The sequence below is a fragment of the Malus sylvestris genome, chromosome 5, assembly GCF_916048215.2.
Source record: "Malus sylvestris chromosome 5, drMalSylv7.2, whole genome shotgun sequence".
NCBI classification, from domain to species: Eukaryota; Viridiplantae; Streptophyta; class Magnoliopsida; order Rosales; family Rosaceae; genus Malus; species Malus sylvestris.
Window position 1 is genome coordinate 46854331 of NC_062264.1, and position 19486 is coordinate 46873816.

The following is a 19486-nucleotide window of genomic DNA, read 5'->3' on the forward strand; positions in this document are numbered from 1 at the left end:
TGACTTCGCTGGAGCCCTATATATGTTGTATGTTGTGCTTGCCCGTCTGAAGACAAACATTGTCCTGTTAAACTATGTCACCAAAAAATACTTACATATAAAATATATGTTTGTTTCATATGGCATAGTGTGACACGTGGCATAACACTATTGGCGCAAACACACGACATCTACATGTATACTACAAAATAATGATGGATATGAGCTGTTGCATTATATCAAGTATTATATTCAAACATATACGGGGAGAGGTGCGGTCAAACCAAAGCAGGTAGAGAGAATTACAAATGAAGCCCTGAAGATATCAAAAGTCAACATATTATAACTAGTCGTCCTTGTACAGCTAGCTATATATGGTTAGCACCAAATACTATTGAAAGATCAACAACCAGTGGCTGACAAAGCAGTAGTGATATCAAAATGTCGTTGAAGTCCAAAGCAGATCGGGAATGGGGTAGTACCAGTACTAGTGGCGCCGGAAGTACTAGTACCGGGTACCGCGATGATCCGCAGCCGCAGCATGATGAAGATGACGACGACGAGTACAGAAATTACTACATGAAGTGCAACATATCAAGCAGTAGCATATCCGAGATTGAGGAAGAGGAAGGTGATGACATCGATGATGAGAAGAAGGGTAAGATTAAAATACCAAGCGAGATCAAAGAGCTTTTCGGATTCAAAGGGTACCCGCGGCCGATGCCCTCCATCAAAGAAGATATCGATGATCATAGCAGCCACGATGAGAGCGTTTATGTGGGAGTAGGGAAGGGCGAGTCCAGCATGGACGCGCTGACGTGGTCATTAAAGCACGCGGTGGATCCGTCATCGTCAACCACCGTCTATCTCATACATGTTTTTCCGGAGGTCACCTACATTCCCAGTCCATGTGAGCTCCTCTCACTCTGAATAATCATTTCCTGATCAGTGATCATATGTTTTCCCTTAATTACCTAATGTTACATATATATGTGATAAGATTTTTCCCCTTTTTAATTCTCTTTTTAATTTAATCTAGCTAATTAAGCTATCAGACAACTTAATTACCAAGTTGAAATAAATCCTATTATTTGTATCATCGATCAAGTTCGCATAAATCACGGAGGAAAATTTAAGGCAAACTAGCCTACCCAGTCCATGTTCGTGATGATTTACTTATTCTTAACAAGTATATGCTCTGCTGCACGCTTATATAGAATTAAGATAGTGTTATTTATACACTCATTTTTACTTCCTACAAACCTATTTCTACGTCTTACGCACCTTTGTTAATTTTGTATTGTTGATCTTCTTCAATTCTTTGTGGCCGGAATGAAAATGGTGCATAAGAAGTGAAAATAGCATTACCCTAAAATTATTGCATCTGTATGTAGTTTGTGCGAGTGATCGGATCCCTTGAGCTTGAAATTAAATGATTTGATAACTGTAGTGGGAAAGCTTCCAAAAAACCAAGTGACCTCACAACAGGTAGAAACTTACATGGCCGAGGAAAGAGGCAAGAGGAGAGTGCTCCTTCACAAGTTCATTGATAAATGCTCAGCTGCAAAGGTACAATAATGTTTCATTAATCCCATTACTTAATACTGCAAATTAAACGAGACACCAAATTGTTATATATACTACATTGAACTGCATCACCATCTCCCTTTATTACATTAATACTAGTGTATGCGCGTAGGTTAAGGTGGATACAATACTGATTGAAAGTGATATGATCGGAAGGGCTATTTTGGACCTCATCCCTATTCTCAACGTAACAAAGCTTGTCATTGGAACTAACAGATCTAATCTAAGGTAATTAACCAATATATTTATTATAATAAGCTAAACAAATTTCTCAATCGGTCATAATTTATTGGTGAGTTATATATCTGGAAATGCATTGGTGCGTAGGAAAGTTATGTCTAAGAAAGGCAGCGGGATTGGTGCTCAAATACTTCAAAGTGCACCCGAAGGCTGTGAGGTAAACATCATATGCCAAGGAAACCCAGTGACAAAGACGATGATGGATCAGCCTCAGCCACCGACTGAGTCGTCGTTCTCCCCACCTCCCAAGGACGGTACAACGACGATTATTAGTACTACTAATAGAACTACCAACTCTATGCAATTGCAAGGAGACCAACATCAGAGGACTGAAAAGCCGGCCTCTTCATTCTTCTGTTTTAAACCCAAGTCTTAATATATAAACTCAGCAACAGTAGCGATGATAGAGCCCCATGGGCAATGGCCATACCCTTACTTTACCTTTTTGGTGAACACCCTTTACTTGACTTTCCCAAGCGTTCAAAATCATCATTGTAACAATTATACATTTTGTTAAGATATTTACTTGAATGGTCATCATCACTGTAACAAATTACATGCATATGTTTTATCTGAATTTCAAGAAACCGGATTGCAATCCAAGTTCTATTTCTATCTGAATTTCATATCGTTTATATTTTCAATTGTTAAGTTTTAAATCGTTATGCACGAATAAGTTGACAGCTGTTAATCGGAGATATTTTGCAAATCTCATAGGGTACGGACAGTACAGAAGATGAAGAATAAGAGGACTTATACCAGTCTTTTTCTCAGGGAAGGTTGTTGGGTACGAAACCCCTAATCCGGATGGTGGGGGGAGGGTTTAGGATAGTGGTGGGCCATGGGAGATTTTATGAGTATATATATTTTTTAGTACATCGATATTTTTATATTAAGAAATAGATAATTCGGTTAAATTACACAATAAGCAACCTAATTTAATAAGGTGGTCTGACTTCCGATCCTAAAACTTTCTCTTTTATCATAGTTAAACCCCGTGACGGTGTATGTCTGGTACGCAACAATTTGCATTACAAGAAGAAAGGAGGCAATAATTGTGCAATAAAATTTTCTAACTGTCAACAGGCCACAACAACAAACACGCAGTTTCTCATAAGGGAAAATTAGGTTCACATCACTCTTTTTGTTACTTTATTAATTAAAATCATATTTATTTTCAATTTTTAATTAAGATCCTTGAGTATTAATAATATTATTAATTATTTGAATAATAAAATATTTTTATTTTTAAATATATTTCTTTAATGTTAACAATGTTACAATTAGTATATTTTTATTTATGGTTAAATTTTTTATCATATATTTTTATTTTTGAGCGATCTTGTCAGTTTGTGACAAAATTTAAGTCCGGTGTAGGGCTTGCTTGGCATTTGATTTCTTAAATGTTTATCCACTATTTCTTCGGCCTTCATCTTAATCTACGAAATATACATTGGACCTTCACCTTCTCAAGCACAATGGCGTAGCCAGAAATTATTTGATGGGTGGGCTAAGCTAAAATTATTAATCCGAAATCAAAATTTTAATCATATTTTGTCTTCATAAAGTTATATAATAGTAAAAACTTGAATGTAGTAATTTGAAGCAAGAATTTTATGCTATTTTTTTCTAGGTTTCTAGCCTTCAAAGCTTTCAAGTGAATAAAATAAGAAACCATTTGTGGTATGAAAGTTTTAATTTATTACTATTAAATATAATATTGGTTAAAGTGATGAGTTTATTTAACATCTATTAGCTCTTATTATTCTTAAAAACAACCTTACTAATAAAAAAATTTCATTTCTTAAGTGAAATATGACAATTAAAAATCATAAACTAACCCAAAAACTAATATTTTTAAGCTTGAAGAATCAAACTCTCCCTATGCTATAGCCTAGGGGAGCCTTGTACTTGGCTCCGCCCTTGCTCAAGCAAGCCAGTTTTCTTCATGCAAAACTGGTTTATTCCTGACTCTAAGAGAAAAACTAATGGAAGTGGTTTATGTATGGTAGTCTACTCCAAGGGATGAGCTCATAATTATCTCGCATGCAAATAATATATATTAACTGCACAAAGTTTATAATGGAAACCGTTTCAGTTTCATCATCCACATTAAATACCACTCCTATAAAAAATCATTTGAATAAGGGATTATTTAGTCATTAAAATATATAACAACTTAACATAGTAAGTACCAAATAACATATTCATAATAAACTGCTCATTTATTTGACACTTTGAATTATTATATAATTAATTTTCGATTCAATTAATTTTTCGTAAAAGTGATCCTCAAATGATGATTAATAAATTGAATAGTTTTGATCGTTAAATTTATATATGCTCAAGATACGTTATTCATAAATAGAGGGATATGTGCATAGTATTATCCTTTCTGAAATCCTATTAAGTTTCAAGGCTGGTGCTCAAAAAAACACATGGTAAATCAAATCTTCCATTTGTAAGATAATAATTGGCAAGTTATATTGAAAAAATTTACTACTAATTATAATAATGTATAATGTAATAAAATTCTACATTATTAACTTGTGCATCTGAATAACAGCTGTATTATTCATATGTGTTGACGCATTATCTACAAAAACTTGTTATACTCAATGTGTTAATTTCAACCTTACCTTTATAAGACCATCTCCAACCCTTGGGCTAAAAGCCAAATTTTTTAGCCCGAAAAATTTAGCTTTTAGCCCGGAAACATCTTTTCTGCTCCAACCCTTCTATCCTAAAATTTTAGCCCGGAATTATTAAAGAATGAAATTAGCCTAAATTTTTTTCTTAAATCAATTTTTTTTTTAAAATAGATATGTAGATTATTGTAAATTAATTTTATGAACATTTTAATCTAAAAAAATTTAAATTCCGATAAACATTTCGCATTTAGCCCGGGGGGAAACCTGGGGGGTATTTGGCCCAGAAATAGCATTTGGCATTTAGCCTAAAATTTTAGCATGGGTTGGAGAGTGTTTGGGGGGATAATTTGGGGGGTAATTTGGCTTTTAGCCCAGGGTTGGAGATGGTCTAAGGGAAATGCAACACGAATAAAGTAAATTATAATAGTGTGTGAGAAAGAGTGCGAAGCTGAATTCAAATACGGCGGCTGTACTGTGTAGGCTCTAGTTAATTAAAGTCGCCGTCGATGAAAACGTATATTGGTGGGTGAGCCATGTGGCAACTCGACTAAACTTAAAGTAATAATATGTTCAATATTGATGGCCGGCTTGCTCACTCCATAGGTACATTTTTGTTTATCATCATAATTATGATGTATATTTATTATATACTTAATTATTTGATAAGTATTTTTTTATTTAATTCTAGTTAATTTTTACATTAATATTAAATTTTAAAATTTGAAAAAAAATTACCATAATTAAGTGAAATAACATGTGTTAGATGATTATGTATATGATACGCATACACCAAAATTTAAGGTGGTGAGTAAAGAAGCTCCCCTCCATACTCCATAGTCCATGCTAGAGGCACAAATGATGTACATAACGGTAGTTGTCATCACTTAATTAGAAAATATTTTTGGTTAGAGTCTTACATATTTACATGAAGTTTGACACTTAATTAAGGTTAACAAGTTTATAATTGTTTAAATTTGTTATAGTTTGTATTAAAGTATTTATTGTAAAATATGTTGGTAAATATCCGTCAAAAAAAAAAGAAAAAAAGTAGGCGAGTAGGGGATCATGCACAATAAAAACGAGGACGGGATCATTCACAATAAAAACGAGGACGGGATCATTCACAATAAAAACGAGAACGGGATCATTCACAATAAATTGAAATGTGATGACACCCTGGCTCACGTGAATACTGCTGTGCTGCCTGCCCGCCTGGCTGACGTGTAAGGCATTATGTATGTGTCTGAGTGTGACTATGAATTATGATGAGAGAGAGGAAAATTAGCAGAAGCACTCCACAGTCAAACAAACAAGCAACGAGTCGCCAGTGGAGTGCTGCCGCTGTCCCTCGATTACTTGGGAGTTGAACTTTGTACGTCTTTGTATCTTATGACCCTCAGCCTGTGTGCTAACCACGATTGTGCCATTGTCCTTGTCGTGGCTGGCAGGAAAGAAATTGCCTGAAGCCAAACCAGTAGAATATTACTATTAACAACCATGCATGCATTTTGTTTTTGCTAAAAATAACGTCTCGTCTTTACTACAATATAACCACTTAAATATCATATATAGCTCGTGCATCACATGGACGTATTTTTCCCCACTTGTTTTTAGTTATCACACACTTCTCTTTATTTATAAATATATATCTATTTACTTTTAAGTAACAAGTCTTAAGTTAAAATATCAAAAATAATAATATTTTCAACTAATTTATTTTGCAATCTCCTTAGTACAAATATATCATGAATCAAAAGAAAAGAAAAACATGACCAAGTGATTTTCATTCGACCATCATACTGTAAAGGCAAGTGTGTTCATTATCAAAAAAAATTTGGATCATGTTGTAAACGGTCGGACATGCATGATGTGTAGATATTATGATAAATTATTGCAAACAATGTCAATTCCTAAACGAACCTAGCTTTTAAATTGGGAAGGATTCATGTCATCAACTATCATATTAAAATTGCAATTAATTATTCACAAGTTTTACCTTTTAAGAGGGTAAAAAGACATTAATATTAAAAAATACTTTACACATGATAATGTATTATTAGATTGACACACCAGTCGTTTAATGTGTATCATTCTCTACTTGTTTTTATGAAAGTTTCAGTGGGTTACTTAACTTGTAAGAAACAAAAGAGAGAAAAAATTGTGAAGTGAGAAAATGAAGAATGGCAACAAGTGCAAATTGTGAGAGAATTGGTACCCAAATGATTGAGTTTAAAAGCTGAAAGTCAGTGACTCGTTTATTTAACTTCCCTTCCCTCTCTGTATACTAATAAAAGTCCTGTTGTCCATACAAAGAAAAGCACACATCTCTCTCTGTCTGTCTTTGAGTCTGCGAGTCTGATCTTATCTGGGGAGGGCTGTGAGAGTGGTAGTATCTGTCTGGTGGCAGATTAGATTGGCAAATTGTCAATGGCGGATCTCAAGTCAAAGTTTCTGAAGGTGTACTCCGTTCTGAAATCGGAGCTGTTGGAAGACCCTGCTTTCGACTTCACCAATGACTCTCGCCAATGGGTTGAGCGGGTATTGATCTCTTCATTCTTCACTTTTACCATCACCAATACAATTCAATTCAATGAATTCGTTTGGTATCGCTGTCTATTTTCTCATATTTTTATTACAAGTAAAATTGGAACTCCATAACCATAATCCATCAACTGTTTCCTTCCTTTGTTTACGAAGTCAAAACAACACATTTGATTTAATTTCGGTGATCTAGTTCCAATCTGTCGTCGTCGGGATTTTACATACATCATTAGCCCCATCACTTGCAATAATTGAAGCCCACCTGCATTTAGACGATTGGGATTCTCTCCTGAATCCTGTACTGACTGCCAAATTTTCCTTTTTCTGTTACAGATGCTGGACTACAATGTGCCTGGAGGCGAGACTTGAGTTTCAGTTCAATTTCTTAATTAAGCGATCAATTCATCAGCTTGTCCTTCAAGTATGCCTGTCAAAGGATTCTGACTCTTTTCCTGTCCTTCAGGGAAGCTTAATCGGGGATTGTCTGTTATCGACAGCTATCAGTTGTTGCAACAAGGAAGGGAATTAACTGAAGATGAAATCTTCCTGGCCAGCGCTCTCGGTTGGTGCATCGAATGGGTATGGAAACTAAACCACTTCCATTCTCTTTTGAGCCTCTACATATTATTGTTTAGCTTGTTTCAGCATTACTCTAGTGCATTGCACGAGAAGCTTTCAATTTTATGGTTTTACTACTTTCAGCTTCAAGCATTCTTTCTGGTTCATGATGACCTCATGGACGGCTCTCACACACGGCGTGGTCAACCTTGTTGGTTTAGATTGCCCAAGGTTTGTAGGAGGAGCAACCATATGTACGTTAATTTATTCATTTTTGTGTTGTCTTTGTAGTTAAATCAATTAACTTGGGAAGCTGTACCATGTAGGTTGGTATGATTGCAGTAAACGATGGTGTTGTGCTTCGAAACCATATCCCAAGGATTCTCAGAAAGCATTTCAGAGAAAAGCCATATTATGTGGATCTTCTTGATTTGTTCAACGAGGTAGGGGACTTGCAAATTGTTGACCGGATAATTTCTCTCCTTCATAGAGAGCTAAACGCTAACTTATGTCATGTTTCCGCAGGTGGAATTTCAAACTGCCTCAGGTCAGATGATAGATTTGATCACTACTATCGAAGGAGAAAAAGACCTATCCAAATATTCATTGTCAATGTGAGTGAAAAGTCGTACAAGATCATTGCCATTTGCCCCTAATAAAATGCTTGTAGGCATGCTAAGATTCAAACCCATATGCTATTGCCTATTATGAATCTCAATGCACCATGCTGTAGAAAAGAATGCAAGGGTTTCCATGCAATTCACAGATGCACGTTGAGAAATGAATCTTGTTACAGAGACCGATCCTTTGCCTTATTTTGTTTGGTGTATTCATAAGCTTTCACTATTGGAACAATTTTCCATCTTCATAATATGTAATGCTTAATTCCTTGTGCATCCTGTCAGCTATGGGTTATCAAAGTCCAAACAGTCTAAACATCCTGCGCTTGTGACCACTTATTGGATTCCTTTCAGTAGGCTATGAAGTTTTGCCATGTATGCTGGCCAGTGGAGTTAAATCTCACCGTCTGATTGAATGTTTCTCTGTTAAATTTTTCTGACAACTCTCATTGCTTAGGAATAGAAATATTCATTTGGGGTGCCGGGTATGTTAAAAATTGGAACCTCTTGAGACCTTTTCGTAGGCTATGAGTATGGTGAGCATGGTAACCTGAGACAACTCTCACAATGTGACTGTATCGTTTTTCTTTTGGTTATTTATTCAAATAATGAGCATGTTAGTTTTCTATTTCTGTCCAGCTATGACATGGTACTTTTCGATTTTCTGTGCATTTGATAATATACAAATGGTTTGGATCTTTTGCAGTCACCGGCGTATTGTTCAGTACAAGACTGCCTATTACTCATTTTACCTTTCAGTAAGTACTTACTTCTTTAGCACTTAAAAGCAATAAATACTTGAATTGTTAGTGTTCCTTAATTCTGTTTCAGTGTTTGTGCGGGAACGCTATTTTAAACCAGCATGTTTATCCTGTATATTCTATGCCTAGTCTGTGAAATTTGATTTCTTTGGTCTTTGTTGTCCCATCCTCTCATGCATGTTCGGTTTTCTCACATTTATCGCGAAGGAAATCAGGTGGCATATTGTTTGGCAAAACTATGGTGTTGATCATGTTGGGATTCTTGTCTGCCGTGTGCAGTTGTGGCTTTTGCTCACAATCTTTTGGGGCTTCCAAATTTTCGTTTCTCATAGAAGTTCTCTTAATTGATTTTTGTTTCTAATAATTTTCTACTTCTTGTTAGGGTTTGGCTTCATGTCCTCTCTAACTTATTGTATCTTTACTTTTTTTTCTTCAATATATATTCACAATAATATTTTTTTCCATGATAGCAATGCTGGAGTGGATGTGACATTATTGTTTTAATTAAAAAAATAAAAAAATACTCAGCTTTCTTAAAAAAATAAAAAATAAAATCTGAGAAATAACCCGACATTTTGGTTCCTTTTTCTGTATTCATATCATAAGATATGCACATCCACATTGTATGGCATGTCCTCTTATTTTGTTCAGGTGTTTTACAATGAAAGACATGCTAACCCTAACTGTTTGCTATCTACTCAGGTTGCATGTGCATTGCTTATGTCAGGTGAGGAACTGGAAAAACATATTGACGTAAAAAACATTCTAGTTGAGATGGGGATTTACTTTCAAGTACAGGTAATTTTTTTGTTGAATACACAGAAACAGAGTCCCTATTGGAACTCTTCTATTGCTTTCGTTAACTCTTTTTTTTTTTTTCCTTTATTTAAATAGGATGATTATTTGGATTGCTTTGGTGATCCGGAAACGATTGGTAAGGTGAGATTCAGGGAGATGGCTCTTAAATATTTCTCTTTTGTTTCTTGTTTGATGGGAGTTGAGTTGTAATAAGTAGTTTGGGATATCAGATAGGAACAGATATTGAAGATTTCAAGTGCTCTTGGCTGGTGGTGAAAGCTTTGGAACTCTGCAACGAGGAACAAAAGAAAGTACTACATGTAAGAATCAGATGTGGCTCCTTTGGCTTTCATATATGGGAACTGTTATTAACATTCTAAAAATCTCATTCTACACTCACAAGTGTATTTTTTTTTCTAATTATAGAAAGTTTGAAGTGTAAAATGAGATTTTTGGAGGGTCAATAACAAGTCCCTATATATATATATCTTGTCTGCTGTTTTCTAATCAGCTTTAGATTTTCTCACTCACTAAGTCACTAATGACTATGATTTCTGTACGTGTTTGCGCAGGAGAATTATGGGAAACCAGACCCAGAAAATGTGGCAAAAGTAAAGGCCCTCTACAAAGAACTCGATATTGAGGTTTGAACTTAATTGATTGTGTATGATGAATGGTAATAGTATAAGATGACTGGTAGATGCTGAATTGAGATTGTGATTGTGATTGTGGTAGGGTGTATTTGCGGATTATGAGAGCAAAAGCCACAAGAAACTGACGAGTTGGATTGAAGGGCACCCAAGCAAAGCGGTGCAAGCAGTGTTGAAGTCCTTCTTGGGCAAGATTTACAAGAGGCAGAAATAGAAATCTCAAATCTGGATTCAGTTCAGCCCCTCCTATTTGTATTTGGTGCATTTGTAATAAAACATGCAGTTGCATTTGGTTTGCGTCAGTCAGAGTCAGGTTTGCTTCACTTAGTTATAAGTTGAGTCATCAGTGTTGAATGCAGACAGACAATAAGCATCCACGTTAATTAATACAAAGTTTCTCAGTTTCCAGTTGAGAATATTAAACAACCTGATTAGTGATTAACTCCTCCAGCCTCCTGCGCTGAGAATCAGATTGATGACAAATGTTGACTCCATCTCCATCTCCATCTCCATCTTAATTGATCTGTTTAGCAGATACCGTTCTCGAGAGCCTCGAGGTACTCCTCCATGTCACACTTGATCCTAGTCGATTTCACTTCCAATCTGATACAGAAAATGTAGGCAATGCTATAGAAGATGGTCACCAACTAATAATTAATACAAGGACAATACCCAATCTATTTATTACAAACTAGCCTCTTTTCTCTTTCATTTTATTTTTATTTTTTAAATTTATATTTAAAATGTGATTTAAAAAATTCAAAAGAAAAATGTCAACAAAACTATTTCTAGTTCCATCGTGGAGAAAAAGAAAAACATGGGGATGAAACATCTCTTTCAAAAGTTCTAAGAAGAAAAGAGCATTTTTGGTACGTTGAAAGCTCGTCATTTTGAGAGTTATGACTATTATTACAAATATAAAAAGTCAACAGGTCAAATATCCTAAACTCAATAGGAAATTGAAAAAAAGGAAAAGAAAAGAATAAACCAAAAGTCTCTCAGCTTTAAAATTTCAACTTTTAATTGAAAAATCTCCCCATCCATCCCTTCCCTTTCCATTTTTAATCATCCCTTGGTTTTATCCAAAAAAAAAAGAAAGAAAAAACACTGTCTCTTTGTTCCTTGTTCTGAAAAAAGTAATATATTTGTTCCAAAAAAGGGGCTTGGCCGTTGGGTTCCTAACTTCCTGTCTCGTCGCCATCTCCTCTTTCTTTCGTTCATTCATTCAATCTGTTTTCTTCTGTTATGACTTGTCAGCTTTGAGTTTGCGTATTATTCAGGAAGAAACCCAGATCAGATCAGGCGAGTGATTCTTCCCGCATTACCATGACGTGACAACTCCTCGTCGCCGTCGGAGCTTTTCCTCCTCAAATTTATTTTCCCTGTTAATCTTTAATCTTATTCGTATAATTTACGATTCCCTTTTGATTACAACAATCAATTTTGACTGACGGATTTGTTTTGTTGATAAATTGTAAATGGTGATCATACCAACGTACAGTCCAATCCAATAAATACAAAACAAAAGAAGCAAGGGAGGAGGGATTTTGTTGTCTGTTGGTGGGTTGTGGTTTTGCTGCATGCATTGAATTGAATTGAATTGAATTGTGGTGGTTAGACAGATTAGATAGAATTACAACATCATTCGCCATTGATCATCATCAGAAGAAACAAAAGAAAAGATGAAGCTGGTGGTTCAAGTATTGGGGGCTCGGGATCTACCAGCGATGGATCTCAACGGCTTCAGTGATCCGTACGTGAAGGTGAAGCTCGGGAAGCACAAGCTCAGGACCAAAGTGGTCAAGAAGACCTTAAACCCCTATTGGGGGGAAGAGTTCGCCTTCAGGGTCGACGACCTCAACGGCGAGCTCGTCTTCTCTGTCCTCGACGAGGACAAGTACTTCAACGACGACTTCGTTGGCTGCGTCCGCATCCCTGTTTCCCAAGTCTTCGATGCCCGCAACAAGTCCCTTGAAACTGCTTGGTACCCTCTCCACCCCAAGAGTAAAAAATCCAAGAACAAGGATTGCGGTACTACTTTTACATTCTTGTGCTAAATTAAATATGCCTACTCGCCTTTTCTTTTTCTTGTTAAAATTTCTCATGCTACCTGGTGCACTAGTCTCCACATCCAAATGCTTACGTTTCATGCTTTCCAAGTACAAAACTTGGGATTCTTGTCCCACATTTAGATATGAATTCTTTTATTTATTTTTTCAAAAAAAGAACATTGCTTACTGGCAGGCAATACCAAATTACCAATACCCCATTTGTGAATTCTAGCTAAATGTCATAATGTGGTTGGATTTGTCTCCAAGTCAGTTCATTTAAAATATTTCTCTGTCTGATTGTCTTCCTGACAGGCGAGATTCTTCTTGCATTACATTTTTCTTCAAACAATTCATTCGCGGACTTGGCTTCTGAGGGTGGTGACATGGGAATTGAATCACCTTCAAGGTCTCTCAGTTGTGTTTCAGAATCAGCTTCTCCTGTGAGAGTGAGACCAGAAGAAACTGCATCTTTTAAGGACTTTAAGGAAGAAAAGCTTTGTTCTCAGAAGACCTTTGCTGGTCGCATAGCTCAGATATTCAATAAAAATCCAGATTTACTTTCAGCCTCCTCTAGCAGAGTGGACTTATCCGAGCTTTCTGAAACTGCTAAACCCGACGTTTGTGAGAGCAGCTCTGAGGATCAGTCCTCTTCCGCGACATTTGAAGAATTGATGAAAACAATACTCTCACGAGATCAAGAGAGTGAAACCCCAACCAACTTGCCTGGAGGAGTGCTTCTCGATCAACTCTATGTCACTCCACCCCATGACCTAAACACGTTACTATTTTCAACAGATTCAGGTTTTCATAAAGAAGTGGCAGATGTCCATGGAACTACAGAATTGGATCTAGGACAATGGAAATTAGATACCAGCACCGAGACCGTCAAAAGAGTGGTGACATATATTAAGTCTGCAACTAAATTGATAAAGGCAGTCAAAGGAACTGAGGACCAAACGTATCTCAAAGCCGACGGGAAGGTTTTTGCTGTTTTAGCAAGCGTAAGCACTCCTGATGTTCCCTATGGGCGCACTTTTAAGACGGAGTTGCTCTACTGCATAACACCTGGCCCCGAGCTGCCATCAGGAGAACAATCTTCACGTCTGGTAATATCCTGGCGGATGAATTTTCTGCAGAGCACCATGATGAAAGGAATGATAGAAAATGGAGCTCGACAAGGTTTAAAGGACAGTTTTGACCACTTTGCTACTTTATTGTCTCAGAATGTTAAGCCAGTCGATTCAAAGGATCTTGGATCCAACAAGGATCAGGTTTTGGCATCACTGCAAGCTGAACCCCAGTCTGATTGGAAGCTGGCAGTACAATATTTTGCCAATTTCTCTGTGATCTCCACATTGTTTATTGGATTGTATATGCTTGTACACATCTGGCTTGCCCAACCCAGCACTATTCAAGGGCTGGAGTTTGTTGGGCTTGACTTGCCAGACTCAATTGGTGAATTCATCGTCTGTGGTGTCTTGGTTCTTCAAGGAGAAAGGGTTCTGGGGTTGATCTCACGTTTCATGCAGGCCAGAGCACAAAACGGTAACATCGCTTTTAGTGGTTGCTTTTGCTTTAATAACAGACTCTTAGCCTCTGCCCTTCTCTAGTTGACAGTGTGATCCTTTTTCATCAAACAATTAATTCCATTTGTGTCATTATCACTATCACTATACCTGCCAGGTTTTATCTACTCCATAAACTCTAACGTTTAAGAATACTACATTTTTTACTGATGCTGCTTGCTCAACAATTATTTTTCTCTTCAATGGGGAGAACACAGATGTGCATTTTTCAAACTGTGTCTAAGCTGTTCAAAATCCTAATTTTCTTGATGTCCGTATGTTTATCTTGTTATATTTTTTTTTATTTTAAATGCGATTTATTAGTTATCATCTTTGTGTGTCTTATAGGCAGTGATCACGGAGTCAAAGCCCAAGGAGATGGTTGGTTGCTAACTGTTGCCTTGATTGAAGGAAGTAACATAGCAGCTGTCGATACAAGTGGGTTTTCTGATCCATACGTGGTGTTCACTTGCAATGGGAAAACTAGAACCAGCTCAATCAAGTTTCAGAAATGCAATCCTACATGGAATGGTGATTTTCCTTTTACCTGATTTTTTAGTTTGTTTGCTTTTGCATTTATACTTCTTCCAATGACATTTGTCAATGCATATTTGAACAGTAATGTCAATCTACAGTTTAGAATATGTCTAGATTATGCAAACTTATATGAACTAAATCTTGGTCTGATTGATGTCTTGTTGGTCTCCACAGAAATATTTGAGTTTGATGCAATGGATGAACCTCCTTCTGTGTTGGATGTGGAAGTTTATGATTTTGATGGACCTTTTGATGAAGCTACCTCACTGGGTCATGCTGAAATCAATTTTGTAAAAACTAATATATCAGATTTAGCTGACTTGTGGGTTCCTCTTCAAGGAAAGTTAGCTCAGGCATGCCAGTCAAAACTCCACCTGAGAATTTTCTTAAACAATACAAGAGGTGGCAATGTAGCAAATCATTTTTTGACTAAGATGGAGAAGGAGGTGGGAAAGAAGGTATAGCCGTCCATTACTTTCGAAATTCACATTACCGGTGTTCTTTTGCTGATATTCCCTTTTTAGTAGTGTTCTACATTCCTTTCATATATTATTACTCATGATTATTAGTGAAAACTATTCTAGATAACTGTGCGGTCTCCTCAAACAAATTCAGCATTCCAAAAACTGTTTGGGCTTCCACCGGAGGAATTTCTCATCAACGACTTTACCTGTCACTTGAAACGAAAAATGCCCCTGCAGGTGCTGTTAATATGGTTATACACCCTGTTGAAATTGTCCTATTGACATTAAACTTTCTATTTGATTCTTGGAGCCATACCTGTAGAGCATGCAACCTTTTCTTGCTCCTCATTTTCTGTTATATGTTATTTATATTTCTTATCTTATAGTTCTTCCCGTGCAGGGCCGCCTATTTCTTTCTGCAAGAATAATTGGATTCCATGCAAATTTATTTGGTCACAAGACAAAGTTCTTTTTCCTGTGGGAGGATATAGAGGATATTCAAGTTGTACCTCCAACTCTGTCATCTATGGGCAGTCCAATTGTAGTCATGACTCTGCGGCAGGGTAGAGGTATGGATGCAAGGCATGGTGCAAAGACACAAGATGAGGAAGGCAGGCTCAAGTTCCATTTCCAGTCCTTTGTATCTTTCAATGTAGCTAACAGGTACTCGAAGGACTTCCTAGAATAGCATGGCATTCACTTCAACAAAGTTGAAACTCTTTTATTAATTTTTGTGATCTTCTTCTCTCTTTAATTATTAGATATCATTTATTCGGTGTATGTTGGGTCTCCCCTTGCCTTCTTTTGACTTAGTTTAGATCTCTGCCGTTCCTTGCTCTTTCTTTTGCTTGGTGGTGGTTGTGCATAAGTACCCCATCTCAACACTGACTTTACACCATTTTCTGAACAATTGATGCTTGCTTGGACATAAAGATTTGACTCGCAACATCTGATGTTTCTGAATAGGACAATTATGGCTCTTTGGAAGGCTAGGTCTTTGAGTCCTGAGCAGAAGGTGCAAATAGTTGAAGAAGAATCTGATGTCAAGATCCAAGCTGAAGAGAGCGGGTCTTTCTTGGGCCTTGATGATGTCAGCATGTCTGAGGTTTATTCTGCAGCTCATTCCGTTCCTGTGAGCTCTCTCTCTCTCTCTGTCTCTCTCTCTCATAGTGTATCTTTGTTAAAACTAAAATTTCGTCTGCAAGACTGCAACTCGCTTGTCCCTTCTGCTTAAGCTGTCTCATGGAATTAGAATAGCATAGCTTTCATCTAGATTATTTGCTGTGTGGTACTCATGACTATACACATCTTAGTTCTAGTTATTTTAGTTTCTTCTCGATTGACCGTCATATTTGTCTTGTTCGCGAAAATAGACAAATTTCTTCATAGAGCTATTTGGCGGAGGTGAATTGGACCGTAGAGTTATGGAGAAAGCTGGTTGTCTTAACTACTCTTACACCCCATGGGAATCAGAGAAGGGTGATGTCTGTGTGAGGCAAATATATTACAGATTTGATAAACGTGTGTCTCAATATAGAGGAGAGGTGACTAGTACTCAGCAAAAATCCCGCCTCTCTGATAGAAATGGTTGGCTTGTACAAGAGGTCTCGACCCTCCATGCAGTACCGCTTGGCGACTATTTCAATGTATGGATGACATTGAACTTTGCAGAATTCTGTTTAAATAATCCTTTTTCGTAAGTGTGTTCCCCTTGAATCACTTGTTTCACTACATGATTGACTAGTCCCTTTTCATAATTTGCAGCTTCACGTTCGATACCAAATCGAGGATTTGCCCTCAACACCAAAGGGATGCCAGGTAAAAGTATACTTTGGGGTTGAGTGGCTCAAAAGCACTCGGCATCAGAAAAGAATTACAAAAAATGTACTAAAGAATCTGCAAGATCGCCTGAAGGACACCTTCAGTGTAGTTGAGAAGGAATTCACAAGATAGTGGGTGGATTTGGTGCATTCCTGGGATTGTAGACATTTGACACGACATATGGCAGCTTGGATTGAGCTGGACTGGGTGATATGCCAGCTTGGAGACAATGAAAAAGTGTCTTTAAGCTTTGGCTTGCAGAGGTACGGCAATAACATATGTATGATGGAAGTGGTTGATATGAAGGTGGAAGCGTGTGTGTTGATGCTCTAGCGAGCAGCATGGTCCTGGACGAAACAGTGCTTAGTTAGTGTTTCTGGGACAGAATCTGGACTAGTTTATTGGGGGGGGGGGGGGGGGGGAGGAGGAGGAAGAGTATTTGGTAGTTGCTGGGTTGTGAATAACAGGTGCAGATTATGCAATAACCTTCTAGTGTACATGGAAGTGGCAGGTCTAGTTTTTGTGGTCTTGCCGTTTCTGGCCGAACAGCAGCCGTACTTCGCTGTTGGTGGTGGTGGCCCGCGTGGTTCTTATTCTTTTAGAATAACTCAAACCTGTACCGATTTTATTTATATTTCCTTGTTTGAATTATGAATAGCAATACGAAATTGTTAAATGTGATGTGTCCATATGTATATGGCAGTTTGAAATTTGTACGAGAACCATTTTGTATAACTTGAATCTTCCTTCCTTCCGATATCAATTGTTAACTTGCGATCAAGGAAGAAAATATCGGTAATATCGGAAATATCGGTAGTCCGAAAACACGGAAATATCGATGGAAATATCGGGATAATATCGATATCGATAAAAATTACATGGAAACCACGGAAATTGTAAGAAAAACTTGGAAATTTTTATTGAAACTTTGAAGGATGTTTATTTAGTCAATTATCTATTAGTTTATCACAAAAAATTGGAAGGAAATGCATTGCATGATGGATTTAACATTATCAAGTTGATTATATAGCGAGCTGACAAACATTGTGAGTGTAGAAAATATGTAGAAATTAATGAAAGAAGTCTAAACACACCATAATCATTTATATATAATGAATTAGTACAATATTTTACACTTTATACATTGCATGGTAAGATACATGAGTGACTTAGTACCACATAGAGTTCCTATGAGGTTCAAAATTTTCACTATCTTCATCATCTCTATGTGTAGAGTGAGTGTATTTTAAAGAGTAGTTAGCAACCATGGCAATGGTTTTCAAGAACCAAAATCCAAAAGTCAATAAGAAACCGAATACTTCGGTATTTTTCGGGATTACCAAACAAATGGGATTTGGAAACCAATCCCATATCGAAAATTTTGGTATTTTTCGGGATGGGATTCTCGAACTTCAGGATGGTTTTGGTTTGGGATTTTTCGGTTTGGGTTTGGGACTTTTTCGGTTTGGTTTGGGATTTTTCGGAATTTTTTCCAGCCCTACCATGTAAGTGACCAAATAAAAAATAGAAAAATTAAAAACCACATGTCATTGACTAAGTAATTAATTGACACAATTTAAAATATAATACCACAAAAAATTTGGAAAATGTGCAAATTTGTTTCTTGTAAAAAGAATTCAAAACAAAATCATATATATAAATATTGTAGCATATTATCACAACAACATAAGTGGTATGGTGGTTAAGGCGCTAAGGAGTTAACGTGGGAGGGGTTCGAACCCCTCTGTGTTCAAAATTGTAACTTTTCAAAATTTTCAGGAATTTTTGAACAAAATATCGCGATATTAGGCGATATTATCGATAATATCGCAATATTTTGACGAAAACTCATTAGATACTCATTAAAATATCGTTAATCCAAAAAAACGAAAATATCGGCGATATTTCGCCGATATTTTGGATATTTTCTTCCATGCTTGCGATCATAAATTATAATATATAGCTTCTTATTTTTTTTTCAATTTAATCTGTTATTAGTGCTAAAAAAATGAGATCAAGCACAGCACCACCAACCGCATAGGAGGTAATACACATCACATATCGTGTAGTAATATTGCAATATATTAAGGGTTGTACTGACATTTTGGATCCGACCTGTTAACCAGATCCTATCCGATTCGACCCGTTAATATTAGTATTTAGATGAATGTTTAATGGGTCGGATTGTTAACGGGTGAACCCGTTAAATAACGGATCATTTTTGGTCAACCCGTTAGACCCGTTAACACATGTTAGTTGATGATGTTTTAGTAATTTTAGTACAGTCTTAACAACAAAATATAAACTCTATGCAAAAAAAAAAAATTGTTAACGGATGAAACGGGTGACATGTTAGCTTAATGGGTCGGGTTCAATCCGACCCAAATTCAATAAACTTGACCCGTTTACAGGTCTAGTTGTACACATCACATGTTATGAACATGATGAGTTTATAAGACTCATATTGCCAATTAGTTTTAAGAGCAGATTATTCTACGTGTGAAGCCAAATGATCACACGTGCTCCACGTCCCTCCTTCTGTTGTCCAGGTGTTATATTTGAAAATTCACCACACGTGACTGGTGAGAAGCCTATTGTTAATTGGTTTTATGAGAACATCTGTATTAAAAAATTAATATTTGAATATAATGGAGGGGTTGGTT

General features: G+C 36.6%; 3 protein-coding genes across 4 annotated transcripts; all 3 read left to right on the plus strand.

Moving 5' to 3' along the window:
• Nucleotides 1–260: 260 nt before the first annotated feature.
• LOC126623345 (uncharacterized) lies at nt 261–2427 on the plus strand. The gene is made up of 4 exons (XM_050292205.1): nt 261–889; nt 1430–1548; nt 1679–1794; nt 1894–2427. Exons 1-4 carry the CDS (start codon nt 421–423, stop codon nt 2180–2182), a joined length of 993 nt encoding a protein of 330 aa, XP_050148162.1. The 5' UTR covers nt 261–420; the 3' UTR covers nt 2183–2427.
• Nucleotides 2428–6728: 4301 nt separating this feature from the next.
• LOC126623343 (farnesyl pyrophosphate synthase-like) lies at nt 6729–10811 on the plus strand. Of its 2 annotated transcripts, XM_050292201.1 has the most exons (12): nt 6729–6995; nt 7332–7356; nt 7462–7577; nt 7701–7787; nt 7883–7999; nt 8082–8170; nt 8883–8934; nt 9640–9735; nt 9832–9876; nt 9966–10055; nt 10308–10379; nt 10471–10811. In XM_050292201.1, exons 1-12 carry the CDS (start codon nt 6885–6887, stop codon nt 10597–10599), a joined length of 1029 nt encoding a protein of 342 aa, XP_050148158.1. In that variant the 5' UTR covers nt 6729–6884; the 3' UTR covers nt 10600–10811. The 2 variants fall into 2 exon arrangements, with proteins under 2 accessions (XP_050148158.1, XP_050148159.1); XM_050292202.1 differs by lacking the exon at nt 6729–6995 and having other exon boundaries at nt 7355–7373.
• A 508-nt stretch (nt 10812–11319) lies between these two features.
• LOC126623337 (C2 and GRAM domain-containing protein At1g03370-like) lies at nt 11320–17580 on the plus strand. The gene is made up of 9 exons (XM_050292194.1): nt 11320–12416; nt 12749–13981; nt 14350–14532; nt 14713–14996; nt 15123–15239; nt 15403–15665; nt 15969–16134; nt 16376–16648; nt 16767–17580. Exons 1-9 carry the CDS (start codon nt 12068–12070, stop codon nt 16953–16955), a joined length of 3057 nt encoding a protein of 1018 aa, XP_050148151.1. The 5' UTR covers nt 11320–12067; the 3' UTR covers nt 16956–17580.
• Nucleotides 17581–19486: the final 1906 nt, after the last annotated feature.